Source organism: Zophobas morio, unplaced genomic scaffold (genome assembly GCF_036711695.1).
Source record: "Zophobas morio isolate AGI-343-1 ecotype UQ-CSIRO unplaced genomic scaffold, CSIRO_AGI_Zmor_V1 ptg000011l, whole genome shotgun sequence".
Classification (NCBI taxonomy): domain Eukaryota; kingdom Metazoa; phylum Arthropoda; class Insecta; order Coleoptera; family Tenebrionidae; genus Zophobas; species Zophobas morio.
In genome coordinates this window covers 21,615,809-21,631,787 of record NW_026972116.1, presented here as the reverse complement: position 1 = coordinate 21,631,787, position 15,979 = coordinate 21,615,809, and the positions used below count along the sequence as shown (strand labels likewise).

Below are 15,979 nucleotides of genomic sequence, written 5' to 3'. Positions count from 1 at the left end.
ATAATGTGGCAAAAACTCACCTCTGTGTAATCCTTCAAGTACGGCCCCGTCGGCTTCAACCTGATCGGTATTGGCGCGACAATCGGAACAACCGGCGACAACCTCATCTTCGACATATCGTCGTCTTCCTCGTCATCATCCTCGTTAATCAGCTTAAGCCCTAGGAACTTATGAGGAGGTTCAGTAACGGGACATTCAGGAGAGGAACTACTAATGATAGAATCGGGGGAGTCCTCACGGCAGAACATATCGAACCTCTTCTCTTCCTCTGCGTCAAACTTAATGAGTGGAAACTCCTGGTCGTAGAAACCTCGTTGTGTGGACGCCGGCGGCTTCTCGGGCAGCGGCTCGTGGTCTCCGTACGGCTGCGTATTATAGAAATCGGAGTACCCAGGCATGTACGCATTCCCGTACTCCCCCTTCAGCTCCCCGAAGCGAGAATCGTAGTCGTTCGCCGCTAGCTTGCTCATGTCGCTCCCGAAAACCGGACATATGTTAAAATTGCGGTTCAACACGGGCTCGGAAACCACCATCGGGGGTAGCGTTCGCAACTGAGCCAACACCCCGTCGATGTAAGTATCGTAGTCTTCGTCAACTTTCGAGCTTTTCCGTGGCCGCTTCTTCGGCTGACCCACCGCTTCTTTGTTCATGATTTGGTTCTGGCGACGTTTTTGTTGGTACATCCGACGTTTCTGTTTTTTTAGTTCCTCTTTGTCTAGGAGCATCTTCTCGGTGATGGGGTCCAACGAATCGATTTCTTCTTTCATGGGTACGTCGGAACGACTCTGATCTGACACTTCCGAGTGCTGCGACGTCTCATCGACGATTTCTTTTTTGACTTCTTGTTGCAGGAGTGGTTGTTGGGGTTCTTTTTTAATGAGAGGGGGTGTCTGCAGGCTGGAGTCTTGGCTGCATGATGAGCGTGGAGTGGGGGGTGATAGTAAGTCGTCTCTGCTCGGGGTGCGGCTCGGTGGTAGGCACTTTTTAATATCGATGTGCAGCTGTTGGGTGGGCACTGGAGTGGGGGGTTGTTGGATCACGGGGCTTGACACAAACGACGTTTCGCGGCTCATTATAGGCGCCCTAGGTGGCGCTTTGGTTTGTGGTGGGGTCACCGATTCTTTGACTACTGGAGACAATATAGACGCTTTTAGTTGGTTTTCGAGACTAGAAGGGAACTGAGTTGACGACGCTACGGTTATGGAAGATGGCGCTGAAGTCGGCGGTGGCGTCTGGGTACTAGCACAAGCCGTATTTTGCAGCAGTTTCTTTAAGAGTGCATTCTGCGAATCGTCGTTTCTGCTAATAGGTGGCGTGGGGATCGTCGAGAACTTACACCCCGACTGCGACTGACCCGGTTCGGTTTTAATTTTATCCTCGCTAATTTCCATTGGTTCTACTTTCTCTTCCTTGATAGTTTCACTCAAAGTCTCTTCCAAACTCTTGTGTCGAATGACTTTGGTCAATTGGGTGTGCAACAAGTTAGTACCCGACGTCACAGTTTTAAAAACCGACGTACTAACCGAACTTGTCGTGTGTCCAAAAGTACTAGTTTGTAACATCGTTGTGGTCACCGGTGACACAACAACATTGGGTTGTGCTTGCACAAGCGACGTACTAAACCCAGATCGCGACAAACTAATCGAAGTACCCAATAAACTCGCCGCCGTGATCGTATCAGCACTGGTTTTAGTACTCGGTACTGCGGCCGGATGCGACTGTAACATCTCCGTCAAAGAACACGTCGTCTTCCGGGTTGTAGTTTCCGTAGTCTCGGACGTCGTAGTCACCGCTGGCTTTTGCACCGTATTCGTGGGCGTTAAAGTCACCGACGTCGCCGTCGAATTGACCGCAGTCACTCTCGGCAACTTCGGGTGTTCCGGCATTAACTGTATCCCTCCACTCCGCGCCGGCAAGAAATTAATCCCCGACGTCGTAATCTGCACACTCTGCGCCACCGTGCTCTGAATCGTAGTACTTTGGGTACGAATCGGCGGCACCACGGTCTTCGGTTTCACATTGGGTACTATCACAGTACTGGAACTGGCTTGTTGGATGACCCGTGACGTGACCACAGGCGCCGGCGTCACGACGGACCCAGTACTCACAACCTTGCTTTTTACGACGCTCTCCACGTTATTCGAGCTCGTCGCAGTCGTGGTATGCAACGACAACAAAGTTCGAAGTTGTTGCGACGCATTGGCCATGTTCGTCGTCAGGTCCGTGGGCTGAGAAAGCGGTGACAGTTGCGGAACGACCGACGGCTTTGTAATTTTAGTTTCGATTTTCGTCACAGGCACGCTCTCTTTAGTCGGTTCGGGTTCCACGCGACTGACTTTAGTAGTTTTTTGATAATCGGGAGCGTCATTAATTTTATCTTTGATGTTATCTTCGAGGACTGCGGGCGGTTCGGCCGTGATGTTTTCGATCATGTCGAGGACGTCTTCGAACGACTCGAACTCCCCGGGCATGCCGTTTCCGTCGCGACGACGATTCTCAAAAGCTTGAAGGGCTATATTATCTAGGATTTGTTCTTGCGATGGGGTTGGCGACGGTATTGAAATGACCACGGATTTCGTGTCGTCGCCTGTAGCACCCTCGAAGCCGTCTACGGTTTCGGCGCGAGCGGTGATCTGAATACCCGATTGTGGCTCTTGAATGACCTGCGCAGTCATTTTTAACTCCGGGGTACTATGAATAATCACAGGTGACGTGGTTTTCGCTATAATCGGGCTAGGCACTCTTTGGTTGTGTACTTTAATGCTAGTGACGTGCACGTTTTCGACTTTCTTAACGTCTGATTCGCTAGTCGTTTGTACTTTGACTTCCTCCTTGGTGGTTTCGTTCGAAGGGGCGGCTACCTCAGACACGGTTTTCACGGGCTCTTCGACAGGCACTCGCGTCGGTTCCGAAACCAACTTCAACGGACTCTGCTTGACGAAATCGGCAGGTGGAGAATCCGTCTTCGACTTTTCGTCCGACGAGTCCTTAGACTTGTCGTCTTCGCAGTTCGAACTATCCGGCGACACTGAGTCGTCTTCGAAGATCTTTTTGGGTAAGCAGGTGTCGTGCGTGGTTAACGAAATCGACGACGACGGTTTATCTATGACTTTGACGTTGGGTAGTTGTCTGACGGCGCTTGCGCTGATCACCGGCACGGTGAACCCTGAAGGCAAAATCGAAGCGATGGGTGACGTGTTGGCACTGACTATGGTAATCGCAGGAGACCCGCTGGTCACGAGTTTCGGCACACTCAGAACGTTGCTGCGCACCGCATTGTGTAGAATGATGTTAGTCAGCTTGGAGGTGGCAGTCGTGTTCACGAGTTTCGTGGTCTGGGCGACCACATCGGTCGACTTTTGTGCGTCGGTTCGTGAAATAGTCATCACTGGGGTGGTAATGAGTGAAAATTTCGGACCCAATTTTGAGGTTATCAAATTGGTGACCCTCGTGTTTGAGGCAGACGTTTCCGTTTTCGGCGGGAAACTATAAACATTTGCGGCGTATTTATGGATTTCGTTGATGTGTTTAGCCGTGATTACTTCCTGCTTCAACATTTTGTCCTTCCGGGACCCTTCGTCAATCAACTCTTCGAAATCTTCTTTGGTGGAAATCTGTTCATCGGGCGATTTAATCGAAGGGTCGATGATCACGATTTCTGATTCTTCGTAGTTGCTTATGGCGTCTTCGTCGCCTGCGTCGGGTGACGGGTCGGTGTGCATTTCCTCACCTTCGGGCGAATCCGTAGCTTCTAGAAGATGATTCGACGGTAATCGTCTGATATTGTACTTTTTTCCTTTGTTCTGCATGATGAACTCGTCGTCGCTGGTCGTGGGGCTTCGGATCACCACGTGCATGTTCTCCCCTCCGTAGTCTTCTTCTTCCGCTTCCTCTTTATCTGAATAATGAGTTTCGCCGTCCCCAGAAAGGTCCACGACCATGTTACCCGGGAAAAGTAAATACTCGTCTGCGATTTGGTCCGATTCGAGTGGACTAGACATAGCTTCCCCCAAATCGCTCTGCGAAAACGTCTCCATGACCCCGACGTCGTCCACATCGTTCTGCTGCGCAGCCGAACTCAACGACACCTCCCCCGAAATCACAGTATTGTTATCATCATCGTAGTCCATAATATCGTCACAGCGCAGTTGTTTTTCGTCCGGACTGTGCACTATAAGTACCTCTTTATTTTCCTCGGGGATTTTTTTCCCGATGGTTTTTTGCACGGCCGCCACTCGACTCGTCGACGTTAGGGCCATCGGGGGCGGCGTGACCGGGGGCGTGCACGAACTATCATCGAACTCGTTATAGTCGCTACTAACCAAAGATCCGACTTTACTCATCGCTAGTGATTGCAAATTCGTCTTCGCCGGCGACTTCCTCTTCAAAATCGAAACTTTACTCAAATGTGACTCTTTCTTTGGCTTGATCGGATTCGAAGATGTCGAAGATTCGGCTTTTTCGAGTTCTTTATTCGCTCCTGGGGGCGTCGGGATTCTCTTAGCACCTCGACCGAAGCTCCACATGGGCGAGCCGCCCCTCAAACCTAGCTTAAAGTAGCCGAAGCGTCCGAAATTCGGCGGTAGCGGTATAGGGTTATTCGGATTATGCGGATTACCACCACCTTGATCCATCATCGAGGAATTATCGACGCTATTTTGACTCGAAAACGATCTCGAGTGGTTTTCGACGCTTCTGGGTCGATCGGGCATCGCCGGACTACTAGGTGGTCTCCTCATCCCCATGGGTGATTGAATCATGGGGCTCCTAGGCATCGGAGAGCTCGGAGGCTGGTATTGCGAATGGGTCATCGGACTCGGTGGTTGGTTAAAATTTCTCGTGACGGGAGAATTCGGAGTCTGATTGCCACTAAACGACATCATGGGACTCTTGGGGGGCATCGGACTCGGAGGCATCGAATGCGGCGACATGATATGCTGACCGATCAACGGACTCTTCGGAGGCATCGGTGACGCAGGAGCCGCATTCTGCTGTTGACTCAACCGTTGTTGTTGAGCCTGCAGCTGCGCTTGCATTTGCGCTATCTGCAACTGCTGTTGCTTAGCCAACTGTTGTTGTTGTTGCACCATCATCTGGTGTTGTTGAGGCGTGAGCGGCGGCGGCTGCGCCACCCCTTGCTGTTGTTGTTGTTGCCTCACCAGATTCCTCTGTTGTATCAACTGAGCGGCCCTCGCTGAGTTCAAAATCGACTCTGGCCCCTCCTGTAGCTGTTTCTGTATCAACTGTTGGTTGATGACCATGGCTTGCGGCGGTGGACTACTCAGAGGTGACGGGGTTCCCGGTTTCTGTTGGTACGCCGCCATGGGTGACGACAGACGCCGCTGCAACCCCCCTCCATGGTCCATGGGTGTTCGTACGAACCTCATCTGCGGAGTCCCTGGTCTCAAATCAGCCGTGTATCCCACAGGACTGGTGACGACTCTCTTGTGCTGCGGCGACGTCATTCTCGGAGCTGGGGGCGGTAAGCATACTTGTGACGGCGAAGGGGCCGGGCCTGGACTGCTGTCACCCTGCGAGTGCGGCGTCCCGATGCGCGGTGACGGTTGCATCGGTGACATCCCGTTGGGACTCTGCAGGATGTTGGTGACCGAGCCTGGACCGGGAGAATGGGATATCATGGGACTGGGACTGTGCAATGGTGAGCTGTGTTGGGTGAGGGGCGATGCCGACGGTGACATCATGGGTGACTGAGACGTGTTTGAGTGGTGGATTGGTGAAGACGAGGGTGGTCCCAGTGGTGAGTGGTTTTGTTGGAGTAAAAGGGGCGATTGAACCGGCCGCTGTTTCGCCTGTTGTTTGTTCCGGTATTCCTTCATATAGACCAATTGGGGTAATACAAAATTATATAATATAATAATAATTTATTATAGACATTGCTACTTTTTTGCCACAAATAGCTACCAATCTACAATGTGCCGTTTGTAAAGATTTGTCGGTGTATGTGTGTGTGTGGGTTTGTTTGGCTGAACACCGTGTATTGATTGGCACACACAGAGAAAGAAACTATTAAGCAAAAACACATTTTATATCTTAAAAATCAAAAGCGATTTTGGACTTCGAGATCGGTTAATTATCTCCACTGAATTTCAAATCGGTTTAGTTTTTAAAATGTGTTGGTAGATGCACACACAGTCTAACAACGTGCTTTGTCTCGTCGGTCTAGAACTGATTTGCTAGATAGACCAGCGCGGTGGTAAGCAATTTTCGCCTCTCAGCGTACGATTAGTAAACACGAACATCAGTAATTGTTACACAAAAAAAAAATGTCGAAGGTTATTTCGATAGAACTTTCCTCGCCCCTGAAGTGCACCTCAGCAAATCGTGCTTCTTTGGAAAATTATAAAAAAATGTGATTTTTTTTTCTGATAACCTCTATAAAGTAAAAAGTGGCGTAAATAACATTCCCGTAGCTTTTTTGACTTGAATTGTTCAATGCATTTTTTCGAGTTTTCAAGTTCAAATTTTTAAGTTTTTCAACTTTCCAATTTTTGAATCTTTCAATTTTTACATTTTGCAAATTTTTGGTTTTGCTTTTTCTTTATTTTTTCAAATTTAGTTTTTCCAACTCTCCGTTTCTCCCGTTTTTTGATTTACAATTTTTCAATTTTTAATTTTTCGTTTCTTCAAACTTTCGATTTGCACTTTTTCGTTTCGGTTTATTTTATTATTTTTACAATTTTCGATTTTTCAGTTTCTCTGATGTATTCAATTTTTCCATTTGTAATTTTTGGTTTTGGTTTTTTATTTTCTTTATTTTTCTAATTTTTCGGTTTTCCAATGTTCTGATTTTATTTATAATTTTATTAATTTTGCTTTTTCTTAATGTGAGACTTTTAAAATTTTCGATTTTTCAGTTTCATGATTTTTCAGTTTTTCATTTCTTCATTTTCTGATTTGCAATGTTTCTAGTTTTCATTTTAAATACGTAATAACTACAATTTTAAAAATTTTTCACTTTTTCAATTTCAAGAATTTAGAATTTTTCTATTTTTCAATAATTGGATTTTAAAACTTTTTCATTTATTCCGCTTTTCAATTTTTCTATTTTTAATTATTGGATTCTAATTTTTTTAATTGTTCATCTTTCGGAATTAAAAAAAAGGAAACATTGCAAAATTGTAAAATCAAAAATGAAAAATTATAAAAAGAAAAATCTAAGAACTGGAAATCAAGAACTTCAAAAATTGAAGAAATTTTGTTTTTTCAATGTGAGATTTTTAAATTTTTCGATTTTTCAGTTTCATGATTTTTAAGTTTTTCATTTTTCCATTTTCTGATTTACACTTTTTCTAGTTTTCATTTTAAATTGTAATAACTACAGTTTTAAAAATGTTTCACTTTTTCAATTTCACGAATTTAGAATTTTTCCATTTTTCAATTATTGGCTTTTAAAACTTTTTCATTTATTCTGCTTTTCAATTTTTCTATTTTCAATTATTAGATTCTAATTTTTTTAATTGTTCATCTTTTGGAATTAAAAAAAGGGACTATTGCAAAATTGTAAAATTGAAAAATCAAAAATGAAAAATCATAAAAAGAAAAATCTAAAAATTGGAATTCAAGAACTTCAAAAATTGAAGAAATTTTGTTTTTTCAACGTGACATTTTGAAATTTTTCGATTTTTCAAATTTTCAGTTTGCAATTTTTGCGTTTTCAATTTTAGATTTTTCAGTTTCATGATTTTTAAGTTTTTCATTTTTCCATTTTCTGATTTGCATTTTTTCTAGTTTTCATTTTAAATATGTAATAACTACAATTTAAAAAAATTTTCACTTTTTCAATTTCAAGAATTTAGAATTTTTCCATTTTTCAATTATTGGCTTTTAAAACTTTTTCATTTATTCCGCTTTTCAATTTTTCAATTTTTAATTATTAGATTCTAAATTTTTTAATTGTTCATCTTTTGGAATTAAAAAAAAAGGAATCATTGCAAAATTGTAAAATCAAAAATGAAAAATTATAAAAAGAAAAATCTAAAAATTGGAATTCAAGAACTTCAAAAATTGAAGAAATTTTGTTTTTTCAACGTGACATTTTGAAATTTTTCGATTTTTCAAATTATCGGTTTGCAATTTTTGCGTTTTCAATTTTAGATTTTTCAGTTTCATGATTTTTAAGTTTTTCATTTTTCCATTTTCTGATTTGCATATTTTCTAGTTTTAATTTTAAATATGTAATTACTACAATTTTAAAAATTTTTCACTTTTTCAATTTCACGAATTTAGAATTTCTCCATTTTTCAATTATTGGATTTTAAAACTTTTTCATTTATTCCACTTTTCAATTTTTCTATTTTTAATTATTGGACTCTTATTTTTTTTAATTGTTCATCTTTTGGAATAAAAAAAGGAAACATTGCAAAATTGTAAAATTATAAAAAGAAAAATCTAAAAATTGGAAATAAAGAACTTCAAAAATTGAAGAAATTTTGTTTTTTCAATGTAAGATCTTTAAATTTTTCGATTTTTAAGTTTTTCGTTTCTACATTTTCTGATTAGCAATTTTACTAGTTTTCATTTTCAATATGTAATTAAATTTTTCACTTTTTCAATTTAACGATTTTAGAATTTTTTCATTTTTCAATTATTGGATTTTAACACTTTTTTTGTCCTGTTTTTCAATTATGCTATTATTTATTATTGGATTCTTAATTATTGAACTTTTAGAATTAAAAAAAATGAAAAAATTGCAAAATTGTAAAATTGAAAAATCAGAAATCAAAAATTACAAAATGATAACTTCGGAAAATCTAAAAATTGGAAATCAAGAACTTCAATATTGAAGAATTTTTGTTTTCAATGTGAGATTTTTAAATTTTCGAATTGCAATTTTTGGGTTTTCAATTTTAGATTTTTCAGTTTCATGATTTTTCAATTTTTCGTTTCTTCATTTACAATTTAAATTTTTTTTCACTTTTTCAATTTCACGATTTTAGGATTTTTCCATTTTTCAATTATTGGTTTTTAAAACTTTCATTTATTCCTCTTTTAAATATTTCTATTTTTAATTATTGTATTCTTAATTTTTTAATTTTTCAACTTTTAGAATTGAAAAAAATGGAAAAATTGCAAAATTGTAAAATCAAAAATGAAAAAGTATAAATTGAAAACTTTGAAAAATCTAAAAATTGGAAATCAAGAACTTCAAAAATTTCTTTAGATTTGCAATTTTTGGGTTTTCAATTCTTCATTTTCTGATTTGCAAATTTTCTAGTTTTCATTTTAAATATGTAATAACTACAATTTTTAAAAATTTTCAATTTTTCAATTTGTATTGGATTTTAAACCTTTTCATTTATTCCATTTTTCAATTTTTCTATTTTTAATTATTGGACTCTTATTTTTTTTAATTGTTCATCTTTTGGAATAAAAAAAGGAAACATTGCAAAATTGTAAAATTATAAAAAGAAAAATCTAAAAATTGGAAATAAAGAACTTCAAAAATTGAAGAAATTTTGTTTTTTCAATGTAAGATCTTTAAATTTTTCGATTTTTAAGTTTTTCGTTTCTACATTTTCTGATTAGCAATTTTACTAGTTTTCATTTTCAATATGTAATTAAATTTTTCACTTTTTCAATTTAACGATTTTAGAATTTTTTCATTTTTCAATTATTGGATTTTAACACTTTTTTTGTCCTGTTTTTCAATTATGCTATTATTTATTATTGGATTCTTAATTATTGAACTTTTAGAATTAAAAAAAATGAAAAAATTGCAAAATTGTAAAATTGAAAAATCAGAAATCAAAAATTACAAAATGATAACTTCGGAAAATCTAAAAATTGGAAATCAAGAACTTCAATATTGAAGAATTTTTGTTTTCAATGTGAGATTTTTAAATTTTCGAATTGCAATTTTTGGGTTTTCAATTTTAGATTTTTCAGTTTCATGATTTTTCAATTTTTCGTTTCTTCATTTACAATTTAAATTTTTTTTCACTTTTTCAATTTCACGATTTTAGGATTTTTCCATTTTTCAATTATTGGTTTTTAAAACTTTCATTTATTCCTCTTTTAAATATTTCTATTTTTAATTATTGTATTCTTAATTTTTTAATTTTTCAACTTTTAGAATTGAAAAAAATGGAAAAATTGCAAAATTGTAAAATCAAAAATGAAAAAGTATAAATTGAAAACTTTGAAAAATCTAAAAATTGGAAATCAAGAACTTCAAAAATTTCTTTAGATTTGCAATTTTTGGGTTTTCAATTCTTCATTTTCTGATTTGCAAATTTTCTAGTTTTCATTTTAAATATGTAATAACTACAATTTTTAAAAATTTTCAATTTTTCAATTTGTATTGGATTTTAAACCTTTTCATTTATTCCATTTTTCAATTTTTCTATTTTTAATTATTGCATTCTTATTAATTTTTTTATTTTTCAACTTTTAGAATAAAAAAAAAATGAAAAAATTGCAAAATTGAAAAAACAAAAATGAAAAGGAATAAAATAAAAACTTTGAAAAATCTAAAAATTGGAAATCAAGTACTTCAAAATTTGAAGAAAAAAAAATGAAAAATCGAAAAATGTATTTTAAAATCGAAATATTGAAAATTAAACAACTCGGAAAAATCGGACAATTGAGAATCCAAAAAGTGCAAAGTTGAAAAATTTTAAAAATGGAAAATCGAGGAATTAAAAAATTGAAAATTTGGAAAATTGAATAAACGGAAAATTGTGTTATAAAATCAAGAAAATGAAAATTAAAAAATCGGGAAAATGAAAAATAAAAATCAAGAACTTGAAAAATTGAGTAAGCAAAAAATTGGTCGAAGGTAATTAAATGCAATTTTTTGAAAAACTGTAAGATTTGATTTTGCGAATTTTATTTTTTTATAACCCTTATAAGTTAAAATAAAGACTTTATATACATATCATTCATTTTTTTTAAGTCACCTGTATAAGCAATTCTAAAACTATGAGTACAATAACAATAGAGTCATAATGTTTTGCATATTTCAGGGAGGATTTAAATATTAAGCAAAATTTTGATATGACGTCATCAATTGTTTGAGAGATAAAGAATAAATTTTTATTTACCATGATTACAATAACCTTAAAACGTTTGCAAGATTTCAGAGCATTAGGTTTTGCAGTTTCAAAAAATAAAAATCAAACAGAAGATTCGTTTATAAACATAGTGCACGAGATCTAAACATAACAAAGAAACAAAATCTAAATTTAAAGTTTAAAGTTACTAACATCATAAAACTGACCGTGAAAATAAAAATGTGTAAACAACATTGTACTGACCAGATACAAATTCCAGTTTCATAAAAATTAGAGGGAAAAATTGCTTACCGCCGCGCCGGTCCACGCGTCAAACCGATTCCAGAACGACGACTAAAAAGAGCAGTGCCTATAAATTTATAGATAGATACCTGCACTAATAATCCGTGCTGGCGACTCAACTTCCGACTGGACTCCAAGTGCTTCTGGAAAATCGCCTGCTCCGCGGTGATCCGCTGCAACTCATTGGCATCAGCATCGGACAACTGACCCCCGGTTTTCCTCAGCTGCCTCTGTTTACTATTCAACGATTTCCGCATCTTCCTCAACTTATTCACTTCGGTTTCGTAATATTTCAGTTGCTGATTGAGCGTAGTTTCCTGATGACTGAGCCACTGCTCGTACACCAACTGTTTTTGTTTATCTTGCTCCGTGACTATGTTTTCGGGCGGCAGAGGCGGAGGTGTCAATAAATTGGCGTTGAAAGTTTGCACTCGGATTTCGGTCGGCGGCTGAGGTGTCGGTGTCGGTTTGGGTCTGTTCTGGGTTTGCTGCCACGTTACTTGAGACGTCGTGGTTGTCGCTACTGAATATTTTTATTAATGACTTATTTCTGTCGTTACTTAAGTCGACTTACCTTGAGCCTGTCTTGCGTTGGCGTTGATACCGACAGCGGGCGCACCTAATACATCTGTGATTCTTTCAAAGTCCTGGTCTGTGAGTAAAGGTGCCGATTCTTGCTCAGTGTTAGAAGACGTCGATGATGCGATTTCTTGATTCACCACCGTCTGACTATTCTGATTTTGTTTCTCTTGTTCGCGCTTCTCTTGCTCTAGTAAATCTTCCAGCAACAAAGGCTGCTCCTGCACGTAACGACACATAGCTAGCTTTTTAATTTTCGAAAAAATATCAATGAAAACGACCGTGCAAATAAAAATATCTAGGTTTGAGAATGAGGAAAGACTAACTCTGGTTTGGAAACAAATCTATATCTATATGTAACTTCTCTGAAGGATTCAAGCATGACAAAAATAAGCGTAAATAGGTGTTACATTAGTGTAAGCTCGTAGTAACGATGGAGGTCACATGTGAGGATTGACACCGACGTGACATGCGAATAAATGGAAGCTACGAGGTATAAAAATGAGTGACTAGGTGAGAATCCTCATTAAGTTAACAAATCTACATGTGAAGACGTTAACTACGTACTCGATTCCACCGAGTGAAATCTCGTGATGTTTTTAGTTTATGTCAAGGGAAGTGTGACAGGTACGTTTCTTAAGGGTTTTAATCTCACCTCCAACAATAAAGGTCTTCGTTGCAAGTGTGGATGCAAAGGCAAACCCTGCGGTCGCATAGGATGTATGTGTCCCAGCGGAAGATGAACAGGCCCCATTCTCAATCCCATCTACCACACACATGCAAGCAACAACACCGTACCTCAACCAAAGTTAGTACTACCAATCCCGATAATAAGAATAAGAACGCCGGTTCATCATTTATAACACTACTAGAATTTCCATCGAGCGTAAGGTCTACAAACAGCGCCAACTCGAACCAAAAAACTTAAAAAAAGCACGTTTTACTCTTGAAGGTAACATTAAAACCCCATTTTTTTATTCTAGACAAAATCACTAACAAAAATCGAAAAGAGCAACGACGTCAGAATCCTTGAGGAACACCTACACAAACACAAAAGCAGGAATTGAAAAAACATAAACACGAGTTCGGTATTGAGGATAAATAAAATAAAAACGCTGTGCTTGTAGACCTTAGACTCCCGCTACCACCGATCCAAATTTCAGAAAAATTAAGAGCGCTGTTAAATAAAATGTACATCCAAAAACTGAACCAAATAAAACCATGCTAGCAAATTAAAAACCTTCGTACCTGCTGTTGTGGGGTCGCTGAGCCGGGGTAAGGCGGCGGCGGTCCGGGGTAAGGAGGCGGCGGTGGGGGCGGCGCTGCTAATCTCGGACCGGCGTTCAAGCCCACGGGTGTGTTATGTATGGCTTGCTGTACCGGAGCGACCGACATTATCCGGGGTACGTTTTGGCCCAAACGCATTTGTAGTTTTTGGTTATTGTGCACTATAAAATAATAACAAAAAATTCAATTTTGTATATCATGGTGTAACATATATAAAACCTAAAGATGATGACACATCAAATTCATCGAAATATGACCTAGCACGTATTTATAATTTACAAAATACCAACCCACAAAGAATGTTATGTCAACAAGACTTCTCGTTTCTTTGAAAAATTATTTAAAAAAATCTCTAAACATTGAAACACAAGATCGAAAATGTTGTTTGTCAACGACCAAGCCGTTGAAAAATCAAAAACTTCGAAACTCGGATAATCTAAAAATTTTGGAAACGAAAAAATTCTATAATTTAAATTTCGAATTGAAAAATAAAAAATCGAAAAATTGAAAACAGAATAATTTTGAAATCGAAAAGTTGAAATATAATTATGAAATAGAAAAATTACAAAACTGAAAAATGGAAAAATTGCAAAATTCAAAAACTTGAAAAATTGAAAATCGATATTTTGAAAAATTAAAAATTGAATAATGCTATAAAACGAGACATTTCAAACACTAAGAATTATAAAATAGAAAAATTGATTCATTAAAAAGCGGATAATTGGTAAGTCGAAAATTGTAATCATATAAAAATGAAAAATTGTAAAACTCCATATAAAACTGAGAAATCAGATAATTGTAAAATGGAAAAATTACAGAATTTAAAAATCGAAAAACTAGAAAATTGTGAAATTCAAAAATCAAAACATTGGAAAATCGAAACAGCGAAATTCGGATAATTGGGAAATCAAAAATCGATTAATTGAAAAAATGAAAAATTTTAAAAACGAAAGTATAAAATTGAAAATTGAAAAATTAATTTATTAAAAACCGGACAACTGGGAAATCGAAAAATTGTAAAAATCTAAAACAGAAACATAAAAAAATTTGCAAAATTACAAATTTGAAAAATTGGATAATTGGAAAGTCGAAAAATTGAAAATGAGATAATTTAAAATACAAAATTACAAAATTTAAAAATCGAAAATCTGCGAAATTATGAAATGCAAAAATCAAACACTTGATAAACTGAAAACCGAAATTTTGAGAAATTAAAAATTGAATAATTGGATAATACGAAAAATTTTCAAAACGAAGAATTATTCAAATGAAAAATTGATTCTTCAAAAAGTGGAAAATTGAGAAAACGAAAAATTGTAAAAATATAGAAATGAGAAATTAAAAAAAAATGTAAAATTACATACTTGGATAATTGTAAAATCGAAGAGTTTTGAAATCGAAAAATTGAAAAATTAGATCATTGTAAAATGGAAAAATTATAAAACTCAAAAATCGAAAAACTGCGAAATTATGAAGGTAAAAAATCAAGAACTTGAAAAACTGAAAATCCAAATTTTGAAAAATTAAAAATAAAAAATGGAAAATCGAAACAATGAAATTCGGATAATTAAGAAATCAAAAATTGAAAATTGAGATCAAAAATTGTGACAACGTAAAATTGAAAAATCGAAAAGTTAAAAAAAAAACGTAAATTATAAAATAACCGAACTGAAAAATCAAAAACTGGGAAAATTACAATTGAAATTTTGAACAATTAAAAATCATAAAATTGAAAAATTACAAAATTGAGCAATTGGATAATTGTAAACTCGAAAATTTCTGAAGCTCTAAAAATGAAAAATTGCAAAATTATTAAATTCAAAAATCAAAAACTTAACTGAAAATGGAAGTTTTAAAAAATGAAAAATTGATTCTTTAAAAAGTCGACAATCGAGCAAACGAAAAATTGTAAAAATATAAAAATGAATAATTAAAATAAAAATGTAAAATTACACAATTGGATAATTGTAAAATCGAAAAATTATTAAACTATAAATCTGAAAAACTGCAAAAATACTTCCATATAAAATTGAAAATAGGACAGTTTTGAAATCAAAAAATTGAAAAATTAGATCATCGTAAAATTGAAAAATTATAAAATTCAAAAATCGAAAAACTGAAAAATTATGAAATTCAAAAATTAAAACATTGGAAAATCGTAACAACGAAATTCGGATAATCGGTAAATCAATAACAGAATATATAATATGGAAAAATGGAAACATTTTGAAAACGAAGAAGGAAAGGAAAAACTGATTCATTAAAAAGCGGACAATTGAGAAATCGAAAATTGTAAAATGATAAAAATAAAAAATTAAGAAATTGCAAAATTAGAAAATTGAAAAATTTGATAATTGGAAATGAGGTAATATGTTTAAAAGACAAAAATTACAAAATTTAAAAATCGAAAATTTGCGAAATTATGAAATCAAATCAAAAATCAAAAATTTTTAACTGAAAATCGAAATTTTGAAAAAGTAAAAATTGAATTATTGGATAATATGAAAAATTTTAAAGACGAACAAGTATTCAAATGAAAAACTGATTTTTTAAAAAGTCGACAATTAAGAAAACGAAAAATTGTAAAAATATAAAAATGGAAAATTAAAAAAAAATGTATGATTACATACTTGATAATTGTAAAACCGAAAAATTATTAAACTGTTAATCTGAAAAACTGCAAAAATACTTACATATAAATTTGAAAATCGAACAGTTTTGAAATCCAAAAATCGAAAAACTGCGAAATTATGAAATTAAAAAATCCAAAACTTGAAAAACTGAAAATCCAAATTTTG

At 35.5% G+C, this 15,979-nt stretch overlaps 1 protein-coding gene across 8 annotated transcripts in view; it reads right to left on the bottom strand.

Annotated features, from left to right (window-relative positions):
* Positions 1-15,979, bottom strand: part of LOC135127221 (histone-lysine N-methyltransferase 2C-like) — a 66,457-nt gene that overhangs the window by 16,056 nt on the left and 34,422 nt on the right. For 6 of the 8 annotated variants that reach the window (XM_064053625.1, XM_064053618.1, XM_064053619.1 and 3 more), the window contains 5 exons: positions 13,143-13,342; positions 12,550-12,660; positions 11,890-12,115; positions 11,405-11,838; positions 21-5,831 (listed from right to left, as the gene is read on the bottom strand). In XM_064053625.1, the coding sequence (XP_063909695.1) occupies positions 21-5,831; positions 11,405-11,838; positions 11,890-12,115; positions 12,550-12,660; positions 13,143-13,342 (6,782 nt within the window). The remainder of the gene's footprint in view (positions 1-20; positions 5,832-11,404; positions 11,839-11,889; positions 12,116-12,549; positions 12,661-13,142; positions 13,343-15,979) is intronic. The other 2 variants (XM_064053621.1, XM_064053623.1) reach the window with 2 other exon arrangements.